The sequence below is a fragment of the Nannobrachium achirus genome, assembly GCF_963921795.1.
Source record: "Nannobrachium achirus genome assembly, chromosome: 23".
Taxonomy (NCBI): domain Eukaryota; kingdom Metazoa; phylum Chordata; class Actinopteri; order Myctophiformes; family Myctophidae; genus Nannobrachium; species Nannobrachium achirus.
The window spans coordinates 32,994,849-33,010,566 of NC_137830.1; the positions used below are offsets into that span (position 1 = coordinate 32,994,849).

The 15,718-nt window shown below is 39.9% G+C and overlaps 2 protein-coding genes across 2 annotated transcripts in view; one reads left to right on the top strand and one right to left on the bottom strand.

The window, feature by feature from the left end:
• Nucleotides 1-1,450, bottom strand: part of LOC308308886 (sodium- and chloride-dependent betaine transporter-like) — a gene marked incomplete at both ends in the record, with an annotated part of 43,238 nt that extends 41,788 nt beyond the window's left edge. Inside the window, one exon of the mRNA XM_080754342.1 lies at nt 1,246-1,450. Within this exon, the coding sequence (XP_080610468.1) occupies nt 1,246-1,450 (205 nt within the window). The remainder of the gene's footprint in view (nt 1-1,245) is intronic.
• Nucleotides 1,451-6,019: 4,569 nt separating this feature from the next.
• Nucleotides 6,020-15,423, top strand: LOC308309015 (protein mono-ADP-ribosyltransferase PARP11-like). Its single transcript, XM_080754472.1, has 8 exons — nt 6,020-6,196; nt 6,319-6,452; nt 7,601-7,721; nt 8,893-8,968; nt 9,799-9,871; nt 10,429-10,572; nt 11,367-11,514; nt 12,748-15,423. Exons 2-8 carry the CDS (start codon nt 6,330-6,332, stop codon nt 13,062-13,064), a joined length of 1,002 nt encoding a protein of 333 aa, XP_080610598.1. The 5' UTR covers nt 6,020-6,196; nt 6,319-6,329; the 3' UTR covers nt 13,065-15,423.
• Nucleotides 15,424-15,718: the final 295 nt, after the last annotated feature.

Sequence of the window (15,718 nt, forward strand, 5' to 3'; positions counted from 1 at the left end):
TGCCTTTCTGTGTAGCCTTTGTTCGGTGTTCTTTGTCCATGGCTTGTGTCAGGGCTGCAGTGGTGGAGGAGTACTCTAAAAGTCAGATAGCTATCTTCATTAAAAGCAACACCACTATAAGAAATAGTACAAGTAAAAGGCTGCCCTGTATTCAAATGTATCTGGACTGGAGTTAAAGTAGAAATTATTGGCATCAATATATACTTAGTTACAGAAGGAAAGGTAAAAGCAATCAAATTTGACAAAAGGTTTTCAAGTTTTCATCTACAAGCTCACAACTTGGGCTAATCAATGTTTTGTATCAATAATCGAAATCGGCCAAGTAACTACTAACTAGTAACTAAGTATGCCAAATAAGGTGGTGTAAAATGTACTTTATTTCTTTATATTATACGTTTTACCTATCATCCTATAGGCTCGTGTTTACCTTGCTTACTGTATCGCTCTGTATTAAATGCCTAAATTGTCAATTCTTAATTGTAGTGGAGTTGACAGGCAGCATTAAGAAATCACGTATTCTCCAAAATTGGAAAGCTGAAAATCCTCCTTCTCAAAGACATTGGTTGAACGAATTAACTTCCTACTGTACTCCTGAAAAGATCCTGTATAATGTCAGGAGGAAACCAGCAACATATAAGAAAATATGGGGCCCTTTTATGTCTTTGTTACCATCATTGCCCCCTTGTAACTAAATGGGATATTGTAATATGTAATGTGCTGTTAATAATACAAATGTAGGGGAAGAAACTATACTGTACCTGGGGTGTGTTTGGGTGGGTGGGTTATTTGTTTGTTGTTTTTTGTTTTGTTTTATTGTTCTTGTTCTTGTCTTTTGTCTTTGTTGTTGTGTAAAATCAAAAAAAAAATGTGACTTTTGTCTAAATAAAAATATCTTTACAAAAAAAAAAAGAAATCACACCCAGTGTGAATGAGCGGTACAGGCTGCTCAACAACACCGCTGGGTGGCTCAGCTGGTGTTGGCGTACTCATACGGTCTATACGGACATACATATGGACATATGGACAGACAGACAGACAGACAGACAGACACACACAGTCAAATGTTGGAAGCAGCAGGCACTGCTCAAAAATTGAAAATACTTAAGTAAAAGTACTTCAAAATTGTTCTTATAAGTACAGTACTTGAATTCCAGGCTGGTTTATATACAGACAAACCATCATCCCCAATCCATCCACCAGTAAACACATAACTTCTTCAAACATAACTCCATCATCCTCTCTCACCTCCTCCGTTCCTGTAGCAGAGATAAGGGAACCGCCAGACATTTCCAAGGCCGATGATCTCTCCCGCCATGGACAGCAGGAACTCCGTCTTGCTGGCCCACTTTCCCCTCCCCTGGGCCCCTTCCCCAGCCTCGGGGTCTGCTTTGTGGGGCCCTGTGTCCTCTGCGATCCCAGGAGGGGCCCCACTCGATGTCTCCTCAGCCATGCTCTCTCACCTCTCTCTCCCGATCGACACCCACTTCTTCTCTCTGTTGTTTGTTGACAAGCAAGTGCACACATATACATCAAAGGGGGCTTGAGCCACTGCCCTTTTATCCGTCTGTAAAAAGTGCCCTCTACAGACCATGAATGCCGTTTTTACTATGGTAAAAGAAATACAAATGCCCCTTTCGATGCCATAACTGAAGGCTGCATTCAAGAGAATGGCCTTGTCCAAACTCTCCTTAACTTGAATGCAGCATCTTATGTTGAAAGAATTGCCCTCTCTGTGTAGAAATCCATGCCATACTTGATAATGCTCAGAGATGGGCGAAAATACAAGTATTTGATACAAAATACAAATACTGGGTCAAAATATTTATCAAAATACAAAATATAAATACAGGCCAGAGAAATGTATTTAAGATTCAAATACGTATTTTGTATTTTGAAAATACATAAATACTTTTTATAAAAATTGATGCAATGATTAGTAATTTTATAGATTGACTGCCAAGTATTAAATTAATTGCCTGTCAGAATTTTGAAGAATAAAGTGCCCTCCAGACTATACGCGGTCACAGCCTCCTAGTAATTCATTTTCAATGGGAGGCGGGCGGCTATTTTGGGGCGGCGAGGCAAGCGGGCGCGTTCTCGTTTGTGCATGCGTACGCGGGCGGCGAGAGATGGATTGTGTTCATCTTTGTGAAATACCGCCCGGCGTTTACTCACTGAGCGAGTGTGTTTGTGTCTCACCACAGTGCGGTAACCGCTGACCCAAGCGGCAGCCGTAGCGGTGACCGCGTATCGTGTGGAAGGCACTTAAAGGAGTAGTTCACCCCCAAAATGTTTTTTTTCCATTGATTAGTCACACCATGGAGACTAGAGTTCAATAATATTTTTCGTTTTTTGTCGCATTCCTAAGACAAAAATCTGATAACAATAAATGTACCCCCATTCGTTCCGGATGGGGACCCGTTTCGAAACGGGTCCCCATCCGGAATCAATGGGGGTAAATTTACTCGAATCAAATTTTTGTCTTAGGAATGTGACAAAAACCCAAAAATATTATTGAACTCTAGTCTCCATGGTATGACTAATCAATGAAAAAAAAAGTCATTTTGGGGGTAACTACTCCTTTAAATTGACCATACTATGAAGTTTGTCTTGAGCAGGCGGCCTAAATGTTTACCACTGTGTGCCACAGTGCCAGTGTGTGAGAGCTCAGGCCAGAAGTGCCTTCCACACGATACGCGGTCACCGCTACGGCTGCCGCTTGGGTCAGTGGTTACCGCACCGCGGTGAGACACTAACACACTCGCTCAGTGAGTAAACGCCACACGGTATTTCACAAAGATGAACACAATCCATCTCTCACTGCCCGCGCATGCACAAACGAGCACGCTCGCTGAGATTTTCACGGTACTGCGCCCGCTCGCCTCGCCGCCTCAAAACTTCACTACGCGGAAGAAATAGCCGCCCAACTCTCATTGAAAATGAATTACTAGGAGGCGGTGACCGCGTATCTTCTGGAACCCACTTTACCGTTATCTTCTAAAGGAACTATGGCATGAGACTGAATGCACCAGTACTTCATAGAGTGCAAAACCCGCTCTGCCAGCCTTATAATAATAACTAAAACTGCACTCTGTTGAGGTGCCAACTTGCGTCTTGTGCACAAGTAGGCCATGTATGGCCTACTTGTGCGCCAGCAGAGTGCGCCATGAGGTGCGCTCACCACTGGCATCACCACTGGTCAATGCCAGTGATATCACCACTGACATCACCAGGAATGCTGGTCCCTCATTGGCTGTTAATGATGACATTGCCAGAAATGCTGGTCCCTTATTGTGCTACGTGCTTAAACACACACAGCTACCTACCTACCAACCTACATACATACGCAGATGAACGCATTTTGAATTACTTGCACACAAGTAATTCAAAATTGTAATCATAATGCACGTTACATTTGAAGCAAATCAAAGTCAAGTGCTATGGCTGTATCACACACACAAACCACCAGCAAATTAGATTGAAAGAAAATGTATCTGCCAACTTGCCCCCCTACAATTTAAACCTTTGTGAATGTTTAAAATGTGTCCATTTGAGAATAAAATTACATTAAAAGTATTTTGTATCTCAAATACGGAAAATACTAGACCTGAAAGTATTTTGATACAAATTACATCCAATTTTTTCCATCCCAGCCAAATACAAATTACAAAATACAAAAAAGTATTTCAAATACGTATTTCAAATACATGTATTTCAAATACTGCCCATCTCTGATAATGCTTAGTTCAGTGTGGTATCAAGCACCGAGAATAGCACACACACCAAGGCCCTTTTGGAAATGTCAGCCCCTGCCTCTAACATTCTCTGCATGTCCCCGTCTCTGTTGTTTGTAGACAAGCACATCATTGCTGTCGGGCAGAAACCTCTCATCTCCATTATTTTAACTTTTTGTGACAAAAAAGTAGCAGATCTGCAAGCTCGAAACGCTGCGCGACGCAGCACGTTTTAATCTTGATCTGCAATTTTTAAATTGCAAAAATAACAGTTTTGGACATAAGAGGTTTCCATCCCAAAGAGATAATAACCTATATATGTATAAGTAGGCTACGTAAGTTCTTTGCATAGGCCTATATGTAGGCTACTCAACTTAATAGGTTAAACTTATTATGAAACCATGGGGTGACACTTTCATTACATTTTTTTAATTAATTATTAGTTCACTGAAATACATTCAAAAACTAGATTAAACAAAACACTCAATGTATAACATGCAGATTAACAGATCCTAACAATCACACCAATACATTTAGCTCTGTTTCACAACACTCCTGTGCAAAAGAGGTGCCCAAACAAAAACATTTTTTACAAAAGGAAAACTAACATCATTATTCAGTAATTCAGTAACGACCCCACCAAAGAGGATTTGCTGATGATTTAAAAGAAACTGAATGTTTTGTATTGGAGTGGAATCTCCAAAAGCTAGAACCATACAGAAGCCTTAATCGATCGATCAATCAATCAATCAATCAATCAATCAATCAATCAATCAAAATGTGACATTAATGAGTAGGCTACTTTGTACTTTAAGTAAGCTACATTTTGATACCAATACATTTACTCAAGTACATTTTGATTATGATTACTAGTATTTCTACATTGCAGTATTGATACTTTTACTCAAGTTTTAGTACTTTTTCCACCACTGGTTTGCAGTTCATTCCTATCCTCAATTAAATAAGTAGCCTAGCCCACAAAAAGGACCCCAGTGCAAACAAGCTATAGCGCTTTCTTGGGTTTAAAAAACCAACAACCTTGTAACTGAACTGTAGGCTACTGTCCTGTGCTTTTCCTTTGCGAACTACTAATAAGTAGTAGCCTATTTAATCAATCAAAATCAAATTCCTACAGTGTGGTAAAGGTAGGCTTACCAGACTCACCAGAGCGTTTGGAGAATTGGGACAGATGTGTTCTTATGAGAAGAACAGAGCTCCTTGGACCGACTGACTGACAGCGACTGATAGGAACACTGTTTTAAAAGAATAGAAGTTTTATTCTGGGGAGGGAGGGGCGGGGCTCGATCTGTCTGCATTCTGCAATGCATGAATGCATGCCCCGTCCCTGTCAGCAGGCGGAGGGGGGAAATGTTTTTTTTTTTTTTTTTTTTTTACTTCGTCGCACGATGGTGTCGCGCGAGGAACTTAGCAGAGCTTTCGGCAAGCGACACCGTAGGCAGTTAGGCTACTAGTAGGCCTACTATTAATACACTTTTACTTTTGCTCTTCACTTTTATTTGGGAAAATTAACCAAAGCGGTGTGCTTATTTTTGTTTAATATAGGATATGAGCACGCGGTCCAGTGTCCACCGAATGATGTCATAATTAAACGGACCCCTAATATATGGGCTATTTGATTGATTGAATAATTTTTATTATAGCCTAGGTTTGCATAGGAAAAGGTACAAGAAAGTGATTAAAACTGATTAAAAGGATACAGACCACAAAAAAGCTCAATATGGCTTGTTTAAATTGGAGTCCCTTTGAACTCAATTCATAAACATTAAATGATATATGTCATATGACAAACCCCTATTACCCTCATGTATATGTAGTCCTAATTAGTCCCTGCAAAACTTCTTCCACAATAAATCTTCCACATTTTACTTTCGAGATATTTTATTAAAATAGCCATAGTTAGGTTCCTGTGTAAATAAGCCGTAAGGCTTTCTAGGATCTCCTTTCAGTTGACCTTGTACCAGTGATTTGTGCTGTCATGAAAATGTACCCTTTTCTATTGCAAACTGCTAATAAACTAATCAATCAATCAATCAAACCAGAGTATCATAGGTTTAAAGTGCTTCTTTCTTTCACAAAATCTGGCAACGCTGCTCGTGGCAACGCTGCTCGTCACCGGCCAAAACGCAACGCCGTGACGTCACGTCTCACGTAATATTACGTTTCCAAACCCGGAAGCAAATATAAATAAACAACAAAACAGCGGAGGAGGAGCGGATTCTTGTCATGTAGCCGTTCTATTGTTATCAAATCACCTGCACTTTCTTTCTGCCAACAGTCCATCCGTCATGGATGACGACCACCGCTTCACGTTCACGTCCACCCTGTTTTTAATCAAACTGGGGATAGATTGATAACAAGAACAATGACAGCCGTTAACAAGTGAAACATTTCCTGGTTTGACTTCCTGTCATTTCTTTTTTTAGCGTTGTCATTCACTCTAGGTAATATTATATTATAGATGCAATGTGAAGACAATCAATACTGTGAATTATGTTGTGCTGGTGCTCATTACTACTTCGTTACTGTGAATGTTATTGTTATTATTATTATTTAATTGTTTCAGATTGAGTCATTATGTCGGCTCCACCAGAGGAGGACCAGCTGGCTTCCTCCCCAGAGATGGAGGAGATGGACACCTCAGAACCCAACTGGTCCTGGTTCTATCTGGCCGAGTGTGGAGTGTGGCACATGTTTGAGGTACCATAAACATGAGCCACCATCCATTCCTACCCCACCTCCATTTGTATACAATATCTGTCTATCAATCTATCTATCTATCTATGATCTGATTTGTAAAATCACAATAACTTGAACCCATCGATAAGAAGTTAAAGCGTAATCATAGATAGATATCTATCTATCTATGATGATTTTGGTAAATTCACAATATAACTTAAACCCATCTGTAGTGGCTAAACAACAATACAATCAAAGGGGCCACTGAGTGCATCAGGATGAGCGAATCTTACACAGAGTGCAGGGAAGGAGTCCACTGTCCAGCCAGAAAGCGCATTCTTTGTTTGTTGCATTTATTTCAGCTCTGGATCACAGTACAGAAGATGTAAAAACTGTCTGCTAAAACATATCCCTGTCCCGCTGGTAAAAACCCACGTACCCTCCTGGTGCTTCTGACTGCCTCTGTGTGCTCATTAGTTAAGTAAACCCTGCTGTGCTCCTCAATGAACTTGAACTCCGCCCATGAGCTTGTAACTCAAATTAACTGAAATAATACGTCTGTAACTAAATGAATGAAGTAAAACAAAATAACAAATAGGAATCAAATAATATAGTAAATAAATAGCAAAATACTAAATAGCTCCCACACCATCTATAAGACATATAAGCAATTAGAGATGTGCCGATTGATCGCGATCGGTCGATAATACCTCTATTGGCTTTGCCTATCGGCTTTGCCGATCTACAAGCTAGATCAGCTATTTCCACAATATTTATCTGTGGGACTGAATATAACCTCAGTTTCAACTCCTACAAGTTGAGTTGGATACTAAAGGACCTCAGCCTGCAATCTTCTAATGTTTATACTTAATATACAATGTCAATGTTTTGTAAGAAGAATCATTAAATATATAAATGCTGCTACGTCAGTAACTCAACAAACAGAAGAATTTATGGATTTCACGCTGTGATCGGGAATATCGGTAGTTGATCGGTATCGGCCCCAAAAATTGGAGCATCTCTATTTCCAATGTGGTCTGTCTGTCTGTCTGTCTAATGGCATCCTTCCATTCTATATCTATATATCTATATCTACATCTCATGAATTTGCACCAGTCCACCGCCCGGTTTTCTCATTATCTAAAATATTGTCCCTCCCTCCCTGTCAGATTGACCCCAGCGCCGCGTGTTCTGTGACCAGCTCTCAGATTGAACAGGTTTACAGCAGGAACCAACATGGCGTCATGGAGTTCTACACGGCCAAGTACACCTACAAGCTGGACTTCTCAGGTAACTTAGGAAGTACCCATACCCTGCTATTGGAACACTGCTTCTCAACCTGTGGCTCACGACCCCCCAGGGCCTAGAATTATTGAATGCTTTAACCAGTGAAAAATAGAAGATATACAAGCTCACAGCGCGGCACCGAGTGCCGCGCTGCGAGCTTGTAGATCTGCTATTTTTGAAAAAGTCGTGAAAATGTGTGCAAATCTTTGAATATATGTATTTTTTAAAGCGAACGTTTGTAACTCAAATTTTGCTTCTGGGTGGTCCCTGGAACTAAATATTTTGAGATGGGGGTCCGTGGCCAAATACATATCATTTTGGGGGTCCTTCACATGAAAAAGTTTGAGCACCACTGACATAGTAGTCTCTAAAGAACAGACTAACTGAGCTCCAGTTAAGTGAAAAGGACCTTTTCTTTGACGATGGCTGGCCAGATTGCTGACATAGAAACATAGGCTTTACAAAAAATCTTAGAAGGATTCAAAAGACACTTATAGAATCGAGTCAAAATTCAAGTTTCACGATTTTTCAAAAATAGCAGATCTACGAGCTCGCAGCGCGGCACTCGGTGCCGCGCTGTGAGCTTGTATATCTGCTATTTTTCAATAGTTAAAGCATAAAATAATGATACACAATAATTAGGGATGGTCCGATCAGGTTTTTTGGAACCGATCACCGAGCACCGATCACAAAAGTTTGATCACCCGATCCCGATCAATCACCGATCCGATCAAGTTATTATTTATATTTTCTAAATGTTAATGTTTTAACTTTAATTCATTCATTCACTCATGAATTCATTTAAATATTTGCCTAATAGTTATTTACTAGCATTACTATGTATTTATTAGCATAGCAGTAACTAATTATTCCTTCAGCACTGTGGAAATCAAAACCCCAAAATGGCCTCAAGTGGGCATACTGAACGGCTGGTTGATCGGATGCACCGATCGGATCGGATCGGTGAATTTACCTTTTGATCTAAACCACAGATTATCGCCGATCACGCTTTGATCGGCCCGATCCGATCCATTGCCGATTGATCGGTAACATCTCTAACAATAATGTGTACCTGTTCTAAATGGGTTAAGGACTTTTATAACCTTTTTAATACCTAAAAGAAATGAAGAAATGCAGCCGTGATAACATTTGACTTGATGCAATTCCTCCCTAGTCATGAAGCAGATCAACGTAACAACAGGGAAGCAGCGGCCGATCAAACGCTCCCTCCATTCTGCAACTGGCTTCAGGTACATTTGAAGAATATTTGAACTGTGAATAGGCCTGTGACAATTATGACATGATTGCATAATCGTAATTATTTTAGTTAAAGGTGTATTCAGTATTAATGAAAGTGGCCGGTGGTCATCTTGTCCCTTACTGGCCTTACAGCATGGAAATGTTTAGTTTTTTGTAGATTTTATACACCATTATAACGTTTTGATCATTAGACCCAATCACTGAATATCGGTAGGCCTACGTGTCTCCAGCTTCAGGATATGTATGATACTGATTTACTACGAGACTGTGGCATTGTATGAGTTCAGTAGTATACAATTTAGCAGACGTTCTTGATTCAGAGCGACTGTGGTTCTCAAAACATTTATTTTGACCATCATAACTATACATCATAACATAACTACTGCCATACTTTACCCTGATTTGTTGAGGACTGGCTGGCCACCTCTGAAAACCGAATCTAGCTATGCTCGTAACACGGGCCATGGTGGAAGTCCTTATATGGTCAGCACACATTCTATTGAGGAGAATGAATGGAAAATGTACCAATTATATTTTTATTTGAATGAAATACAATCACTGAATATACCTTTAATCACAATTATATATTTTTTCATAATTGTGATAATCATCATAATTATTTGCACGGTCAAAATGTTATATATATTAATTAATTAATTATTTTTTTTATTTTGGAAATGGCAGAACTGCAAGCTGAAAACGCTTTGAGCGTGTAGACCGGCTATTTCCACTACAACTAATTTACATCGTATTCAAAAGATTATGACTAAACTAAATCAAAATTTGCTGTCAAAATTCATATTTTATTCACATCTCCCAGGTTCATCTGTGATAATCTTGCATTGCCTGTTCCCTGCCATTGGGAAAGAATCAATACAGATGAACCCTATCAGGTCAGTAAAACTCCATGTATGAATACCGGTAATAATAATATGCATTCATGTATGTGACATACTGTGTAGCGGTTATAGTCAGTGTTGCAGGATTCGGCTAGAGAAATACGTGACTATGTCTGTTAAAAGAAGCCCAAAAGAAGCGACGTAAGCACTTATTTGAAAATGGCAGATCTACAAGCTATGCGTTGTGAGCTTGTAGATCTGCTATGTTCCCCAAAGAAATAATTTAAAAAAATATCCCTAGCTAATAAGCCTTATATGCCTTAATACAATATAATTGCACCACTGGTCTAAACAACATTTATGAAGCAAGACCCAAAATAAGCAACTACACTTAAAAACACCCACAACCACCAATATTTACAAGCTACTTTATAGAAAAAACAAGCCCAAAGTCACTTCTAATAAGCAGACATGGCAACACTAGTTACAGTATGCTGCATCGCATGAACTCACTGGAAAGTCTTCATCGCCCGCAACAGACAATCAGTACAACAGTCGTCTGTGGTTTTTGTTCATGCTTATTTTGTATTTTACTCCCTTCCCCTTTTCAGCTCATCCAGCTGGGCAGAGAAACCTACGAGTTCAAAGAAGTAGCCAGGCTGTATGACAGGACGATGGGACACCCCATCAAATCCATCCAGAGAATTCAGAATCTAGACTTATGGGAGTTCTTTTGCAGGCATGGCAGAAGTAAAGTATTTTGCGAATGTTGAAGTGTGGAGCCGTAGAGTCGTTTTTAAAGGGAACTTTCACTTTCAAACAGGGTTGGGGGTCGTTTTTTTTTTACGTCTACTCAGGCTTGTGTGATATTCATTTGATCAGACACACCCCCTTCCTCATTGTAACTTCAAACTCTAAACATTTTTAGATTCATTGAAAACACCTGTCCTTGGTTCTGGCGACTCATCGTGGGGGGGCCATTTTCTTTTTTTTTTCAAATACTTTTTTGTACATTGTCTTTAGTTTTTTATTGTATTTTTATTTCCCCCCAAAAAATAATTAAATAAATGAAAAAAAGTCTTTGTAAAAACACCCCCCCCCCCCCCCCCCCCTCACGCATTAGAAGGACAGTATTAATCACCAAGGACGGGTGTTATCGATATGATTTGTTTTGGTTTTGGAATTAAGCTGTACTGGGTAAAAACTATCATCACATCGTGGAAAGATGCAAGCCGCATTTTTCTTTAGACTCTGTCTCTTCCTCTGCAGACAAACTAATTATTTATTAAAGATTAAATAAAAATAATATTCAAAAAAGAATCAATGTCTGGTTTCTCCAAAACCAAAAAATAGTTTTATTGAAAACACCATCTTAAACCATATTTGGTGTTAACTTTGGGTAGCAATTACAATTCATTATGTTTGAGTGCATCAATGCCTTGGTTGGTGATACATCTTTACTTTATTTGTTGATGAACATCTTAACAAATAACAATAAGAACTATGTCCTTTGTTGTGTTCTCATTTGCCGATTTTCCCTAAAAGGAAGAAGACGCAGTTAAGAAAAATCAAGCGCACCCTGGACATCGATGAGCGAATGTTGTTTCACGGCACTGGCCACAGCAACATACAGGCTATATGCACATATAACTTTGACTGGCGCCTGACGGGGAGTCATGGCGATGTCTACGGCAAAGGTAATTTCTTACTTTCGACGTTGTGACAATCTATACAATTTCAGTTCAGTTAAAAAACATACGTTTACATATCAGATTTTCATTGAAGGGACTGCCTTTTGAGATGCATCATCTAATTTCCGTGGGGGTCCCATAAAAACATGAACAGCAGACATACAATACATACTATACAAGTACACAAATGCATGCATACCAATATAGCTTGCTCTCCCACCCACCTCATCAGCTGTTAAACCAGTAAGACGCCTTAATCGGGAGATAAGCAACCGTCACGTCGCATACACAAACTTTAGAAGGAAATCGTAGCCAATCAGGAGGGAATATGGGAAATGGGACAGATGCATGTTGATGACATGACTTTAGAGATACTGTGTACCGCTTAGCGTGATTTTAGGCCAAAATCTGTAGGAGCAATGTCCAACAATGTGTTTAGCAAAAGTCGGCGGAAAAAGATGGTGGCGCTAGAAGAGGGCCATGTTGCTCTCCCTCTCCCACCCACTCCACACCATCAGCTGTTAAACAACAGAAGAGAAAGAAGGGCAAATACATGTCCCTACAAGTACAGTCAATTTAGAAGCTTTGTATCAAGATGTGAATATAGGGAAGTCCTGAAACGACAGAAGGATGCAATGGATCTAAGAGTTAGGAGGAAGATCATTCCAATCAGATGGAGCTTTGCTGCAGAATGACCTTCGTCCAACCTCTTAAATGATTTGCGGGACAACAAAGTAAGGACATTGCAGCCAGGTGTCTGTGGATATGATGAAGTAGATGGAACCAAATAAAGAGACACTAGTGTAATTGCCTTCTTGATTTAGGCTGTAACATTGCCAAAGCAAGTGTCAAAACATAACATAAAAACTATTCAAGAAACAAAAAGGTAAAGTATGTACAGTTGAAGTGGGTACAGTATTGTGTTAAACAGAGCTATGTCACATTGCGTCATTATATACATGTAATACAGTATATTCAGAGTATAAAGCTTTTTGAAACAAATAGCATGCAGCAATCATTTGCACTTTTGGGACAATTAGCTTCATAGGTATGGGATGTTTTCATACCGTAGCGATGCACTCTTACTCGCAAATCTTTACAGATTTATTAACACTCACTCCTACATTTCTTTATAATAACATCATGTATTGCTCAAATACTCTAATAATACTAATATACATTTTGAAATAATTACTCTACCCCTACCTAAGTCCAATTCCTTCTGCTTCTCTCTACCAGGGAGCTATTTTGCTAGAGATGCCAAATACTCGAGCAAGTTCTGTCTCACAACGGGGAAGCACAACACCACCTTGCAGAGACACGGGCTCGCGCCGCCAATATTCGCCACCGAGCCCCCTTACAAGACGATGTTCCTGGCCAGAGTGCTCGTTGGGGAGTACACCGCGGGCCATCCTCAGTACTGCAGACCGCCGTCTAAGGATGCCAGCTTCACCCACTTTTACGACAGCTGCGTTGACGATATCGGAAACCCAAAGATTTATGTGATCTTCGACAGCAACCAGATTTACCCCGAGTACCTGATCGAATTCTACTGATGATCTTGACAAGAAGAGTGCGTCAAAGGCTATATGAACCACACACATCTCCAATCTGGATTAGATTTAGGTTCTAAAAAGCAAATGATCAGTAATTATGCAAAGAAAAGCATTTGTGGGGGACCATGGTGAGTGTTTTCGTTTAGTTAGATTCAGCACCTAACTGAAAAGCAGTGGTTCTCAACCTTTTCAGGCCGCGACCCCCCCAATGAGTTTTGAGCTTGTAGATGAGCCATTTTCAAAATGACTTGCCTCCTTATATTATTTGACAATTTAGCCAATGTTTGAACAGTTTTTATAGTATAGTTTGTTGATTACCTTTGATGAAGTAATGGTCTTTATTCATTCCGTTTCTTTTATTTCTTTCCCAGGTATTAGGGTTAGGGTTAGGTTAAAAGTCCTTAATTGTCACTTCACTGTCATCTGGGGACCCCCTCTGGCCCTGGGGGTCCCGACCCGCAGGTTGAGAACCACTGATCTAAAAGTGCCTTTTATGGGATTTTTGGGGACAAGACAATGCCGAAATGTATGTAATTGTGTCGTTTGTTTTGTATAGGTTTTGTACTACTATATAATATATAAATTATAACTTATCATATGTGCAAAAGAAAGGCCCAATATTGGATAACAGCCACACAATGCCTGAGGCGCTTTACGATGAAAGGACGCAGATTAATGAAGTCTGTAATCTGAGGACTCTTAAAGTTACTTTGTGGCGGTTTTTGTATTTTATACAGTACCTGTTGTTGCCTGTCGAGTATCTGTGCACAGTTGTTTAAAAATAGGTGACACATGCAGACATGGAGCGTCTAGGATTGGGGTCTTCAACGTTTTTCAGGTTAAGGACCCCTTAGCTGAGACAGGGATGAAGGACCCACCCACCACTACATATTATAAGATTAGGTTGCAGATTAAACCATGTCATAGATTCTTAAATAGACATGTTTGACAGCACTATCATCAGTGTTGGATTCATCTTAATGTGTATTCTCAGACAGTTAACCACTGAAACCTTCAATACTTTGAAAACTTGATCTACTCTTTTTTTTTCCCCATACATCAAACCTCTTTGCTGAAAATCTCCCATCTACAAGCTCACAACGCCTTACAGTGCGAGCCGTTGTGAGCGAGTAGATCTGCAATTTTCGGCTAATCCTCTCAGAAAACAAAAGGAAAAAAGGTCCTATCACACAAACATTTGGTGGCCCTCTGAGAGCCCCCTAGGGGTCCTGGACCCCCTGTTGAAGACCCCTGGTCTAGGATGTTATACTGTAGGTGTCACTCACTATACCTGGATTCGAACCAGTCTCTCCCGCTCCGTACGGGAAGCCAAACAGCCAACCGCTCATGGCAAAGGGTTAACTTTTCCTTTCCGTTCCCAAACATGGTCGGAATCCCCAAATTATTTTGAGGGATCCCCAGATGATGAGCTTAATGTGCAATATTGTTTTCTCACTCAACAGTAACCAAACCAACATACAGTATAATTGTATATATCTGCACATTTCTAAAGTTAAAATGTAATGACTTTTAATACCAAATTGGCCAAATTGTAAAATGTTACGTCAGACAGACCAATGCAAACATTGTAAAAATAGACTATCTACAAGCTCACAATGCCTCACCAGTGTTTGTAGTTCAGCCATTTTCACAATATTTACAGTATCTGTGGAACCAAGTCAAACTAAGTGCAATGCCTACATTTCCAAGTGCTTGTCAGGGTGGGGGGGTCCCCAGTTCAATTATGATTCTTTTGGGAACCCTTGGCCTTGGGAGATATTAGGCCTCTGGACGTCAGGCAGGGCTACTCCTTCGCTAGACCGCTACACACACACTAGATGATACGGCACTGCATCCAAATCCACTGCATCAAGCATGAGCTATATGAGGTTGTAGGGATCTTGTAGTGTTCAGAACCACTGGCCGTCCCAACTGAAAAGTGGTGCCAACTGCTGTGTTCTGACTGAGCTTTGTTGCCTAAAAATAACGCCTTTTTAAAAAAAAAAACAGCTTTTTCTTGCTTACTCATCGGAACTGTGACCTTGTTAATTGTTGTCGCACAGCGCAAGCTGTGTGTGTATGTAGTGTAATATATATTACGTATGCATGGGAAGCATTGTTTGTTTTTGTCAGCGAAACCTACCTCTGCACCTTTTGTACGGCGTATATTAAATCCCAATATTTTGTTTTCCTTTCCATGAAAGGTTTTTTTTTTATTGTATCACCATGTGAAATCAGACATTTCACGTTCACTCATGCTATGCTCAGTGGGCAATACTTTGGATGTGCAAAAGAAACACTGATGGGGATAATGAATACATAATTAAGCTGAATTTATTGTGACTGCGTTATGAGAACTTTCTGCACCATAAGTTTTGATCTGCTGATGAGGCAAAGGAAAGTTTCAAAGGTTTTATGTAAACTTGCCTAATATGGCAGTAGTACTGTAAATAAACATGTATGAACTATGCGTTATTTTTGTTTGTTTGATGATCTTTGAACCTTTTTACACACTTGGCTGCAGTGGTGTGTGTGTGTGTGTGTGTGTGTGTGTGTGTGTGTGTGTGTGTGTGTGTGTGTGTGTGTGTGTGTGTGTGTGTGTGTGTGTGTGTATTGCATTATGACGAAATCAATACAATTCTTAACCAGTTGTG

Coding starts and splice junctions, on each gene's coding strand:
- LOC308309015 (XM_080754472.1), top strand. CDS start 6,330: ATGTCGGCTCCACCAGAGGAGGACCAGCTGGCTTCCTCCCCAGAGATG. Junction 9,872..10,428: donor ATACAGATGAACCCTATCAG/GTCAGTAAAACT, acceptor TCCCCTTTTCAG/CTCATCCAGCTGGGCAGAGA. Junction 10,573..11,366: donor GCAGGCATGGCAGAAGTAAA/GTATTTTGCGAA, acceptor CCTAAAAGGAAG/AAGACGCAGTTAAGAAAAAT.